This window comes from Carettochelys insculpta, chromosome 3 (assembly GCF_033958435.1).
Source record: "Carettochelys insculpta isolate YL-2023 chromosome 3, ASM3395843v1, whole genome shotgun sequence".
Lineage (NCBI taxonomy): Eukaryota > Metazoa > Chordata > Testudines > Carettochelyidae > Carettochelys > Carettochelys insculpta.
Window position 1 is genome coordinate 53,225,013 of NC_134139.1, and position 12,820 is coordinate 53,237,832.

The 12,820-nt window shown below is 43.4% G+C and overlaps 1 protein-coding gene across 1 annotated transcript in view; it reads right to left on the reverse strand.

The window, feature by feature from the left end:
* The window catches only part of LOC142010281 (calpain-14-like), a 28,842-nt gene extending 16,580 nt beyond the window's left edge, over positions 1-12,262 (reverse strand). The window contains exons 1-6 of the mRNA XM_074988581.1: positions 12,026-12,262; positions 7,864-7,933; positions 6,624-6,742; positions 5,609-5,745; positions 1,577-1,751; positions 766-831 (exon numbers count right to left, since the gene is read on the reverse strand). Coding sequence (XP_074844682.1) covers positions 766-831; positions 1,577-1,751; positions 5,609-5,745; positions 6,624-6,742; positions 7,864-7,933; positions 12,026-12,262 — 804 coding nt within the window. The remainder of the gene's footprint in view (positions 1-765; positions 832-1,576; positions 1,752-5,608; positions 5,746-6,623; positions 6,743-7,863; positions 7,934-12,025) is intronic.
* Between the last annotated feature and the right edge of the window lie 558 nt (positions 12,263-12,820).

Sequence of the window (12,820 nt, forward strand, 5' to 3'; positions counted from 1 at the left end):
AACCTGAGTGCTTGGGCAGCCACCCAGGAGGGATTCAGGTGCTGCCCAGCTGATTAGCAGAACATGCACAGCCACCCACAGAGGGCAGCATATGTTTCTACTGCTGGGGCACATCCCTGCATGCCTAAGTGCGCATAATTTATGCCACCCACAGAAAACACCAGGCATGACTCTCTTTCCAAAAATGAGGCCTGACCACCCATGTCCCAGTCATGACAGAGAAGGAAGCCTGATGGGGAGGTACTCTGAGATTATGGGGCTTGTTCCTGTGTCTTACAACCTGTGTCTGGGCAGAGGTCCTCTGGACTCCTGAGTGGAAACAGTGGGCACTTTGTGGCATTCTCCACTCTGTGTCCCCTTTTAACTTCTTCATTTTAGCCCTTTGCCCTCATGCTCCTCTTCCAGGTTTTCATTTTCCAGCCCATGCATTCAGAAGGCCGCTGGGCTATATGGCCCCTCACTCGGTTGTGTATGTGGGGCTCTGGGCCAAGCTAGGCCACAGGGCTAGAATTCAAATCGGCCAACCCCATGCACTTTAAAATACCAGGAATTTAGACGGCTCTGAGGTGGAGTCAGGATCCCCTGTGTTTTTAGTCGTGCTGGGGAAAAGGATGTACTTTTGAAACGGAACTTGTCTGAAGCCACCCTGACATCACGGAGTAGGGAACACATGGCACAAATACCCAGTACAGCACACTGCCTGCTCATGGTCTGCTGATGGCATCTGAGACAGGTTTGGAGCTGGAGAACCAGCGCTGGCCTTACCTTTCTCATACCAGTGACTGTGTACGCATGGCCCACCACCAGCCCATTCTCTAGGACCTGGGTTGTCTGCGTACAGGGAAGAAAAAGAGAAAAACTTTAATAGACATATCAGCAGAGCAACAACCAAGCTCTGTGGGTGCTGTCCCCAGTGGAGTCATTGAGAGTTATGTTTGTACAAGGGAAGATGAAATGGGGACCATTGGCTCCTGCTGCAAAATTCTGATCTGGGCTCCCAAAACCATTTCATCCGCAGGGCATTTAGAACTGGGGCAGGGCAGGTTAGTTGAGCCCAATACAAAGATGGGCCATTTGCAAATGTCAGACGTAGGTTCGCAGTTCAACTCCACTCCCCGCCCCATTGCCCAAAGCAGCATCCCCTGAAAGTTGAGTGCTTGACTGGCTGCTCAGGAGAAATTGACATTCCACCCAGCTGACTGGCAGAGCGCCCACATCCAGCACCATGTGTTTCTATTAGTGGTGTGCATCTGCACATGCCTCAGTGCATATAACAAAATTTATTCCACACGTGGGTGGGAAAAACTACAGGGAACAGTGGCTCAGCCCCATTGCAGAGTGTCAGAAATGGGGAAACAGCAGAGACTGTTTGGAAAAGATACGCAAATTTTTAAAGATGTTTGTGATTTTTAAATTAGAAAATTGAAACCTGACAGTGTGCATCATCTTAGATACCAGAGGGATGGCAGCCATAGACAAGGTAGAGAGAGTTGCATAGTAAACTGCTGCTCAGCCTAGTGAAAGGAGTATTCCCTGAAAGATGTGCTGGTGTTGGTCTAATCACACTGGGCCTTACCCCTAAATGTGTCTGGCAACCCATGAGAGATCTGCTGCAGGTTGCTCTTGTCAGTATATTCCACAGATCAGGAGGAGCCTCTGCCAATTTTATAGTCATATTAACTCCGCCTGTAAAATCCACCAGTGCTTCCGACACATTCCCAATCTGCAGGTCTTCATAGGAGCCATAGAGCCTGGCAAGAGAGAGAACAGGTGATCTGCTGTTTATTTGTGCTACAAACACAGCTAATAGGGATGCAGTGACATTAGCAAGAGAGACAACCAAAGTGAAGGCTGAAATCCGTTTGTAATTTTATACGAATCCACCCCTTCCCCCAAATCCCTCGTCCTCACCCCACCTCTTCTCCGAAGCAAGTCCCCTCCCCATTCCTCCCCCTTCACCCCAGAGCAGGAGTGGGCAAATACTAGGCTGTGGGCTGGATCCAGTTCACCAGGGTTAGTCCCTGGTGGGTCCACACCTCTATATTTGTCTGTGCTTCCTTGGGTATTGGGTAATTGCTGCTCTCGTTGGCCACAGATCACCATTTGTGGCCAATGGGAGTGGAGGGAAGTGGTGCCCAGTCCACACTGCTTGCCACCTCCTCCATTAGCCTCGAAGAGTGATCAGCAGCCAACGAGAGCTCCATAGACAGGGATTCCCTAGAAGTTAGTCAGATAGGGAACGTGGGAAATAATATATGGGCAAGATCAGATGTGAAACAATCGTGCATAAAAAAATCCACCACGTCTGTGAAAGGCAGACATATAAATAGTGGTAGTTTTCTAACATGCTTTTACACTAATGCTAGGAGTCTGTCTAATAAGATGGGTGAACTGGAGTACCTCATATCAAAGGAGGAAGTTGACATAATAGGCATCTCAGAAACATGGTGGAATGAGGACAATCAGTGGGACACTATCATACCGGGATATAAATTATATCGGAAAGACAGAACAGGTCGTGCGGGTGGCGGAGTGGTACTATATGTGAAGGATAATATAGAATCAAATGAAGTAAAAATCCTAAAGGAATCAAAATGTTCCATAGAATCATTATGGATAACAATTCATTCCTCTAATATGAATATGGCATTAGGAATATATTACCGACCACCTAACCAGGACAGTGATAGTGATGCTGAAATGATGAGGGAGATTAGAGAGGCTATCAAAATAAAAAACACAGTAATAATAGGAGATTTCAATTATCCCCATATTGATTGGGTGCATGTCACCTCAGGACGGGATTCAGAGATTAAATTTCTTGATGCTTTAAATGACTGCTTCTTGGAGCAGCTAGTACGGGAACCCACAAGGGGAGAGTCGATTCTCGATCTAGTCTTGACTGGAATGCAGGATCTGGTCCAAGAGGTAACTGTTACTGGACCGCTTGGAAATAGTGACCACAATATAATAACTTTTAATATTCCTGTGTTGGGAAGAACACCGCAGCGGTCAAACACTCTGGCATTTAATTTCAAAAAGGGGAATTACACTAAAATGAGGAAGCTAGTTAAACAGAAACTAAAAGGTAGAGTAATTAAACTAAAATCCCTGGAAGCTGCATGGAAACTGTTTAAAGACACCATACTAGAGGCCCAACTTAAATGTATACCCCAAATAAAAAAACACAGTAAGAGACCTAACAAAGAACCACCATGGCTAAACAGCCATGTTAAAAAGGCAGTGAGAGAGAAAAGGGCAGCTTTTAAAAAGTGGAAGTCAAATCCTAGTGAGGAAAATAGAAAGGAACATAAACACTCCCAAATTAAGTGTCATAATGTAGTAAGAAAAGCCAAAAAAGAGTTTGAGGAACAGCTAGCCAAAAATTCAAAAAACAATAGTAAAATGTTTTTTAAATACATTAGAAGCAGGAAGCCTGCTAAAAAAGCAGTGGGGCCCTTGGATGATAAAGATATAAAAGGAGCGATCAAGGAAGACAGTGCCATTGCGGAGCGATTAAATGATTTCTTTGCTTCAGTCTTCACGGCTGAAGATGTTACAGAGGTTCCTAAATCTGAGCCAGCCTTTTTAGGCGACAAATCTGAGGAACTCACTCAGATTGAAGTGACATTAGAGGAGGTTTTGGAATTAATTGATAAGCTGAATAGTAACAAGTCTCCAGGACCAGATGGCATTCACCCAAGGGTTCTGAAAGAACTCAAATGTGAAATTGCGGAGTTATTAACAGTGGTTTGTAACCTATCCTTTAAATCCACTTTGGTACCAAATGACTGGAAGACGGCCAATATAACACCAATATTTAAAAAAGGCTCTAGAGGAGATCCTGGCAATTATAGACCGATAAGTTTAACATCAGTACCAGGTAAATTAGTAGAAACACTAGTAAAGAGTAAAATTGCAAGGCACATAGAAGAGCACGAATTGTTGGGCAAAAGTCAGCATGGTTTCTGCAGAGGGAAGTCGTGTCTGTCTAATCTATTAGAATTCTTTGAAGGGGTTAATAAACATGCGGACAAGGGGCACCCAGTGGACATAATATACCTAGATTTCCAGAAAGCCTTTGACACGGTCCCACACCAAAGGCTTTTATGTAAATTAGGTGGTCATGGGATAGGAGGAAAGGTCCTTTCATGGATCGGGAATTGGTTAAAAGACAGAAAACAAAGGGTTGGAATAAATGGTAAATTTTCACAATGGAGGGGGGTAACTAGTGGTGTTCCCCAGGGCTCAGTCCTGGGACCGATCCTGTTCAACTTGTTCATCAATGATCTAGAAAATGAGGTAAGCAGTGAGGTGGCAAAGTTTGCAGATGACACCAAGTTGTTCAGGACAGTCAAAAGCAAAAGGGATTGTGAAGAACTACAAAAAGATCTCAGCAAACTGAGTGATTGGGCAGCAAAATGGCAAATGAAATTTAATGTGGGTAAGTGTAAGGTAATGCATGTTGGAAAAAATAACCCAAATTACACGTACTACATGATGGGGTCAAATTTAGCTACGACAGATCAGGAAAGGGATCTTGGAGTTATAGTGGATAGTTCTCTGAAGACATCCACGCAGTGTGCAGCGGCAGTTAGTAAGGCAAATAGGATGTTAGGAATTATTAAAAAAGGGATCGATAATAAGACAAAAGATATCATACTTCCCCTATATAAAACTATGGTACGCCCACATCTCGAGTACTGCGTGCAGATGTGGTCTCCTCACCTCAAAAAAGATATATTGGCATTAGAAAAGGTTCAGAAAAGGGCGACTAAGATGATTAGGGGCTTGGAAAGGGTCCCATATGGGGAGAGGCTAGAGAGACTGGGACTTTTCAGTTTGGAAAAGAGGCGATTGAGGGGCGATATGATAGAGGTATATAAAATCATGAATGGTGTGGAGAAAGTGAATATAGAAAAATTATTTACCTTTTCCCATAATACAAGAACTAGGGGACACCAAATGAAATTGATGGGTAGTAGGTTCAAAACTAATAAAAGGAAATTTTTCTTCACACAGCGCACAGTCAACCTGTGGAACTCCTTGCCCGAGGAGGCTGTGAAGGCCAGGACTCTATTAGGGTTTAAAAAAGAGCTTGATAAATTTTTGCAGGTCAGGTCCATAAATGGCTATTAGCCAGGGATAAAGTATGGTGCCCTAGCCTTCAAAACAAGGGCAGGAGATGGATGGCAGGAGATAAATCACTTGTCTTCTGTTCTCCTTCCCTGGGGCACCTGGCATTGGCCACCGTCGGCAGATGGGATGCTGGGCTTGATGGACCTTTGGTCTGACCCAGTATGGCCATTCTTATGTTCTTATGTTCTTATCACCCATTACTTGTGGAGGCTCAGGTAAATATAGTGGTAGCAGCCTGCCAGAGACTAAACCTGGGAGGCAGACACTTTTTATTGTCCACTCCTGCTCTGGAGTCTCCTGCATGCTGCGAAACAGCTGATTGCAGTGGGCAGTAAGCTCCGGGAGGGAAGAGGAGGGGTTAGTCATCAGGGAGATGCTGGCAGGTGGGAGGTGGCTGGCAGGGGTGCTACACGCCCACTAATTTTTTTCCCTAAGTTGACTCCTATGTGAAACATAACAATTCACTTACTTGGCATATGCCTTCTCCAAAAGGGCACCCCAGAAGACATTCTTACAAGCGGACGAGAGAAAAACCAGCTGACCAGCCTCATTGACTGGCAGCTGGTCATCTACCACCACATCAACCCATTCACCAAAGTGCCAAAACTGTAAGGAGAAAGGAACAAGCAAATATTTTACTGGGAAGTAAATTCTCCTTCAACAATACTAGTAAAGGACCCATATATTAGCAGCAACAGGCTGTCCGAGTGCTATGTAACCTCTTAGTGGGTGAAGACTCTCTTGTATACAGTGGGTTCTGCTAGGTGCCACTAGTATTTATACATGGGTGGTGTAAGGAGGGGAAGAAGTAGCTCTGACACTGAAAGAGAGACCACGTGCATAAAGATATGGAACAAATGCCTCCCAAGGTCAGCCACGCAGAGGGGTTGCAGGGGTTGGGAAGACTCAGGATACATCTAGACTATGTGGGAGATGGACCCAGTCAGGTTCAATCTCACATGCCTGGTGGAGATGTACGAAATCGAACTATCTGGGGTTAACTGTCAACCCTTGTTCTCCTCAGCAGCTTGAGGAGTAAGGGAGGTCAGCTGGAGAATTTCTCCTGTTGACCACCCTCTGGGAAGACAGCTAAGTAAGTCAAGTGCAGATAAGTCAGTTCTAGCTCTGCAATTGCTGCAGCTAGAATTGTATATCTACAATTGACTTACCTGCCAAGTGTAGACCAGGCCTTAGGCTGGATTAATGCACCACAAGGACAGCCAAAGTTGGATAGAAGAAATGAGAATAACTTTTTTATATTCACCAAAGGGGTGACTTCATTTTGACTCTCTGAGTGTGTCAATTCATTTAAAGAGGGGTTGGGATGGCTCCCAATTCCTGACCTGAGTTACTGATTCACAGCTCTCACTGAGGACAACAGAAGTTGTATATGGAATATCAGAGAACACTGTTTTAGTCACAGCAACCATAAGCAAAATGCATTGGTTTTAAGGCCCTCCAGTGCTCGAGGGATGAATGCTCACCCGGAAATGGAAAATGCCAGCATACTTCCTATCAAAGCTTTGGTTTTGTGGCACGATCACAGCTAAGATGTCTTGGTGGTACGTCAGTGCTTGCAAGGCAGCCAGAAACCAGCAGTTATCTGTACCAAATGAATGAGCAAATACATTGGGGTGGAATTAAGAAAGAATTATTGCTGTCATTGAAAAAATATTGTTCAGAAGAGAGTGGGTTGGATATTTTTTGGTTATAACGACATCGAAGAAATGGGATGAGCTAGATTTGTGATTCGTTAAGTCAAAAAAGGTTTTAACTGTCTTCTCAAGGACTCTTCATTTGGATAAAAGACAAATTAATTTGTAATTTCACCCAAAAAAGAGTTTTTAGTGAAAATATTTAGGTTTTCATTGAAAAAAATATATTTTTTTTTCTGTGTCAATAACCAGAATTGCCAAAAACCCCAAACTCTTGGGGACTTTCTACAAAATCTTAAAATGTTTCCAAGGGAAAAAAATCATTTCCTGACCAGCTCCACAAGAAATGCTCTGCACTCATTATACCTTGCGTCTAAAGATTGCAAAGCACTTTACAAATGTAGTTAAGTCTAATAATATCTATTACACCTCTAACCTGGATAAACTGAAACGCAAACTCGTCTTGGCCACCCAGTAAGTCAGTGGTAGAGCTAAGAATAGAACTTCTCAGTTCTGCTCTAATCACTAGACCGCACTCTGATTACAAGAGAACAGTTCTTCACACAACCTCACTGGCTTACCTACCTGTCCTATTTTCTCTCAGTTCATAACCCATGCAACACAAGGCTGACATACAGCCTTTTTGGTGCCTGCGTACATATGCTGCAGTAGTCACACTATAGGATATGAAATACATTACATGCTCTAGTGACCAGGCACATCTCTTTTTGTCATTTATGCAGTAAGCATGGCACTTTATAGACTGGTATGAAGACAAGGTCAGTTCACATTCCAGCACCATAATTAATAAACATCATGTTTATGCCATACGTTGGAACTTTCAATTAGTAGGAAAACTTGCTTCTTTGGGTCACATCTTGGCCTAGAAAACTACCTTGTTTGTTGAGTGTATTACAGAATTACCTAATCCATATTATGCAGAGTTGGAATGATATGGAAATTGATACACTTTCTATTCAGTCTTACACAATTTAAATGAAGCTCCAAATTGGGGTGTGCCTGAGGGAGTATAACAATACCATATATAGAAATGAGAAAGCAGCCTTACCTATCAATCCTTGACAGAGATCAAGCTGTCTTGTGTTTGCAGTATAAAACAGAGGAGTTTTATGTAGCTCCTGGAAGATAAAAGACCCAAATGTGTGTGTGTGTGTCTATACACGCAGGCACGCACGCACGCACAGAATGTCAGATCATTGCAGTAGTCCTGCAAATTCCTGAGGACTGAATAGCTTCCTTTGAAGTCACTCCACCATTAATGGAGAGATTTTCTGAGGAGTCAAAGACCTCTTTCACATACAGCCTCATTGCTTCTGGCTGAAGGTTTCTATCACGTCTAGAAGATAGTCCAATTAATTCACTTCACTCCTTCCTGACTAGACTGGGACAAATCCAGCCATTTTTCACGTTGTTGGCCATTTCAAAAAGTTAGAAAAAAAGTCATTCTGGTTAAATCAAATGCGTTGTCTCCCTTTGAATGGTTTGTAAATATTTCTGATTTTTTAACATGAATGGAAATGGTGAATCCAGAAATCATTTTGAACCGAAACACTAAAATGTTACAGTGAAACAACGTTTGAAATAAACAATTGGGTGAAATTAACACAAATTCTCAAACTATTTTGGTGTGGCCAAAAAAGAGCCTGAGCTGAAAAAATTTACCAAACTCTATCCCTGACAGGGCTAGTCGTGACACTGAGCGGATCAGGTATCAGGCCCAGGACGGATGCTAGGAAATAACGATACAATTATCACTGAGGCATGTTTGTAGTTCCAAAGTAAACAGATTTTTAATGATACATTATGGATTGTTTTTCTCCCTTTGTTCCTTTCCTAGTATAAATGCACAGCAGAGCTGAGATTGTGCATAGCTTTGTATTCACTACCTCAACAGGCTTCGATTTCTTTTCAGTGTAGCCTCCTTAACTTTAAATTTCCTGCATGTTTTGGAGATAATTAAAACAATCCCTGGAAGACTTTTCACTCTTGGGTTACTGTCATCCTGAACTTCAACATAGTGTCTTGTCTTTAACTTCTGTACCACTGCTTTTTCTTTTACTCTTAGTGCTGCATTTTTAATGCATGAATGCAAAAGATTCTAATGATACGATCCACAACAGAGGCTACTTCCAGTCACATCTTCAATGGCTATGACTAATAATCAGGATAGACAAGGTGGGAAAGAAAAAAAAACCTAACTGATAGCTTCCAAAGAATTTCTGGTGGCCATAAATATACAATGAGGAACAGTTCAGAAAGACAATGTATTATTAATCTCTAATGCCTTTCCAGTTCAATTCATTAAGTAAATGTCAAACTTCTTGTTCACTCTTATGATCCTCACATTGCTCAATTTAATTTTCATACTGTCTCCTTCCCCATCAGGGGCACCAGAGAAACGTCAAGCACTCAAAAGACACTTCAAGCGATTAAATACTAACTCTTAACCCAGATGAAACTGCTTGTCCTGAATTTAGCCAAGCAGTCCTAGAGCATGTCTTCACTACAATTAAAGGGTGAAGGGGCTGTTTAATTCTGGTGTAAACATTTAAGCTTTGGTTGATACCTGGGCTATAGGACCCTGCGAGGTGGGAGGGTCTCAGAAGTCAGGCTGGAGCCTGAGTCCCAGTAACCACACAGCACTCCAATAGCTCTTTATTTTTGAGCCCCATGAGCCTGAGTCAGCTGGCATGGGTCAGCCACAGGTATCTAATTGTAATGTAGATATACCTACAATCACAGCACGCCACATGCCGACAGGCTGAGTGTAGCCATTGCAGCATGTTCTCTGCAGGGTGGGGACTGAAGGAAACTCAGTATGTTCCCCTGTGAATTTTTGCAAGACTAGCACCAAAGTAAATGAGAAACAGGAACAACCTCCCTTGCAAAGAGGCATTACCACAGCAGCATGGGAATTGCAAAGCAAAAGGCCTCAAGCCCACTCAGATAGTCCCAGGATGTATGGACAGAAATACAAAATGCAGAGGCTTTTCCAGTGCACAAGGCTCCTGTTGGCCCACCCATTCAATCCTGCTCTAACCTAGCATACTTTATTATGTTACCACAGAAGGTTACCAGCCAACACCTTTGAGAAGTCCACAAGTGGAGAGAGGGAAACATATGCTACTAGGAGCACTAAACAGCTCAGACCAATTATAGACCATCATGAGATAATCATACAACACACCAGCAAAGGGAAGGGGAAGAGATGCAAAGAAAGAGACTGAAAGAGAAGGATGCAATAAATAAATAAATAAATGTTCCATCAGGAAAGAAGTAAGGAAAATAAACCATATAAGGGACTTATTATGTTTATGATAACCTCTTTGTAAAATATTTGGACACCATGATGATGAGCAGAATGGTTATATTAGATGGATGAACTATGGTATATTTTTTTCCTCAGTCCATAGACGTTCTCTGCATATGTCACCTCCCACCAAACGAAGTCGATGTTTGACTCAGGGGCGTATGAACATCACAAATGCTCCACAGTGTCATGGGCCGTAGCATCATCGAATTAATCTAGAAAGTAGTCCTGGGCCACGAGAGCAGTGTTCTTTGTAAGCCGTGCACTTGTGCACACACTCAGAAGAATTCAAGTGCCACCCAGCCAATGAGCAGAACATCCGCAGCTAGGTTTTTTTGTTTCTACTAATGGTGCACAGCCATACATGCCTCGGTGCACAGAAAACATTTATTCTGTACATGGATGGAAAAAATTCACACATGGATGGAAAAGAGTAGAGGAAAGATTGCATGAGAGTACAGGGAAATTCTTTCCTTCCATAATCTCCACACAAATCATCTCTTTATTAAAACAAAGGAGGGCCACAGTCTGTATTTTGGAGTAATGTCCTGCAAAATACAATCTGAAAATGGAAGGGGTCAACTTCTTGTCCTTTCATGCTTGACATTTGAGGGTAGAAGTGCTTTCATAATTAGAAGGACACAGCACGTTCCACTTGTGGTTATCTCTGTCCAAAGGGGGGAAATAGAGCCAAATGAGTACCAACCAAAGTTTGTTATCAATTAAAACAAACTGCTGTTGGTCCATCTGCAGACCTTGTGTTAGACCAAGGTGAACATTAACAGCTGGGTTACACATGAACCCTTGACAACTGGGGCTGATACATCTCCCACTTACAGCCTGATTTTCAGAGATATTTCTACAGCTCCCATGGATTGTGGGGAGACATGTTGGAACTGCGCACTTCTGAAAGACGGGCCATAACCTACGTCCTGAGTACAACCTAACCATTGACTGGAAGCCTCCATCAAATGGCAGAACTTGCATGGGTTGAGAAGGAATCACACCAAGAACTTTGAATGTAAGTTGCAGGAGGATTCTAAATGTCAGGAGTTCCCGTCAGCTGTGCCAGGGTATATAAGAAGCAGTGGTTACACAAAACCATGAAAATATAAGGGTGGGCTTTAAGCAGGAGGGCTGACAGCTTCTACAGGCCCCCAAGCAAGGTGTGTGAAGGCAGATCTGCACCCCCAGTAGGAGTGGGGCTCTGGAAGAAGGGGCAAAGCCAGACACATCCAGCAGTGGCCAGGGGAAATGGGCCCTTTTGAATCACCAGGCACTGGGGCAACTGTCTCCTTTTCCCCCTCCCCCCATCAATCTGGCTTTAAGGCATAGCTAAATAAAGATAATGGTAAGTGGCTACCTCACAGAACCTCTGATGACCTCAGGGTAGCCCTGCATATCACTGCTCACCTCAGTTTCCCTTCTTGGGTCCCCCAGATAAATTCCACAAAGGGTTTTTCCAGTCAAATCACAACAGCTCCACTGAAGTTGAAACTTGCAGTTGAAAACTAGACATAGCAGTCCTCCCTCCAGCCTTCAGCTGTGTACAGCCCAAACTCCCCTGGCCTCTTAAAGTCCTTCCCACCTTAGCCCTCCCAAGCTGAGGTGATTCTCCTGACCTCAGAGTCTTCCCTGGAAAGGGATCCTACTCTCCCCACAGTCTCACTACAGCCTCCTGAGATTCCCCCTTACTGTCACCACTCTCTCCTCTTGCCTGATTCCCCACAGGTGGGACTCATTCTGTAACTGTGGCTGTCTTGCCCCAGATCTCCAGCCCATGGGCAAGCCCCAGTTACAAAGACCTATTAGCAGGTTGTTCTACGCTAACATAGAACATTAGTGGCCATGCATCTCAAACAATCTCTCACATAAAAACCATAAACTGAACCTCACTTACATGTGGCCTCTTCCACTGTAGCTTTGAGGGAAGTTTCTGTAGCAGTAGTCCCTTTCCAATAGAGCTAATATCAGCTGGGAAGTTCTTATCCTTGAACAGGCATTTATTCTTCAAGCACATCTCCAGCAAAGTCTCATAGTTCTGATAAAGAAGTTTCTTGGGCTTTCGAAAGGTTCCTCTGCGTGAAGGCACCTGCAGCTTTGATTTCCCTCGTCTTAGGAATGAGAACAGGGGCATGGTGGGGCTAGTTGAAATTCCCAATGAATGTTACTTTAAGGATATTCTTCCTGGAGGACTTTCTTGACTTTCCTTGTGTGGAAAAACGTCTCCTTCAGTAGAGTTCTTGGCTATGAAAGTAATTGTAACAAGCAAGTTTAGTCACCTCTGTTTTTTGCATTCTTCAAGATTAACCAGCAGAGAGGGATGACCAACTCTCCAATGCATGGACTTCTTGCCATCTGTCTAACATAGATTCTATCATAGCACTGTCCTCGTGTTATCTGAGGCTTCAGTTCTCTGTACCACTGTTCCAATGCACACTGAAGTCAAAGGAAGGACTCTCGTTGACTTCAATGGACATTGAATAAATAAACAGGAGGACATATGCAAGACCTCAATAACCAATTTTCAAGCCACATGCTAGGATATTCTGCGTCTCTTCCCATATGACTTTGCTGACACAGTAGAATATTCTAAATCCCTCCTAAGACCTTTTCCCATCACACAGCAGTCTTAGTGATATCTTTATGCAAGTCACCTGGAATTACCTGGACAATACTAACAAAATGCCCAGAT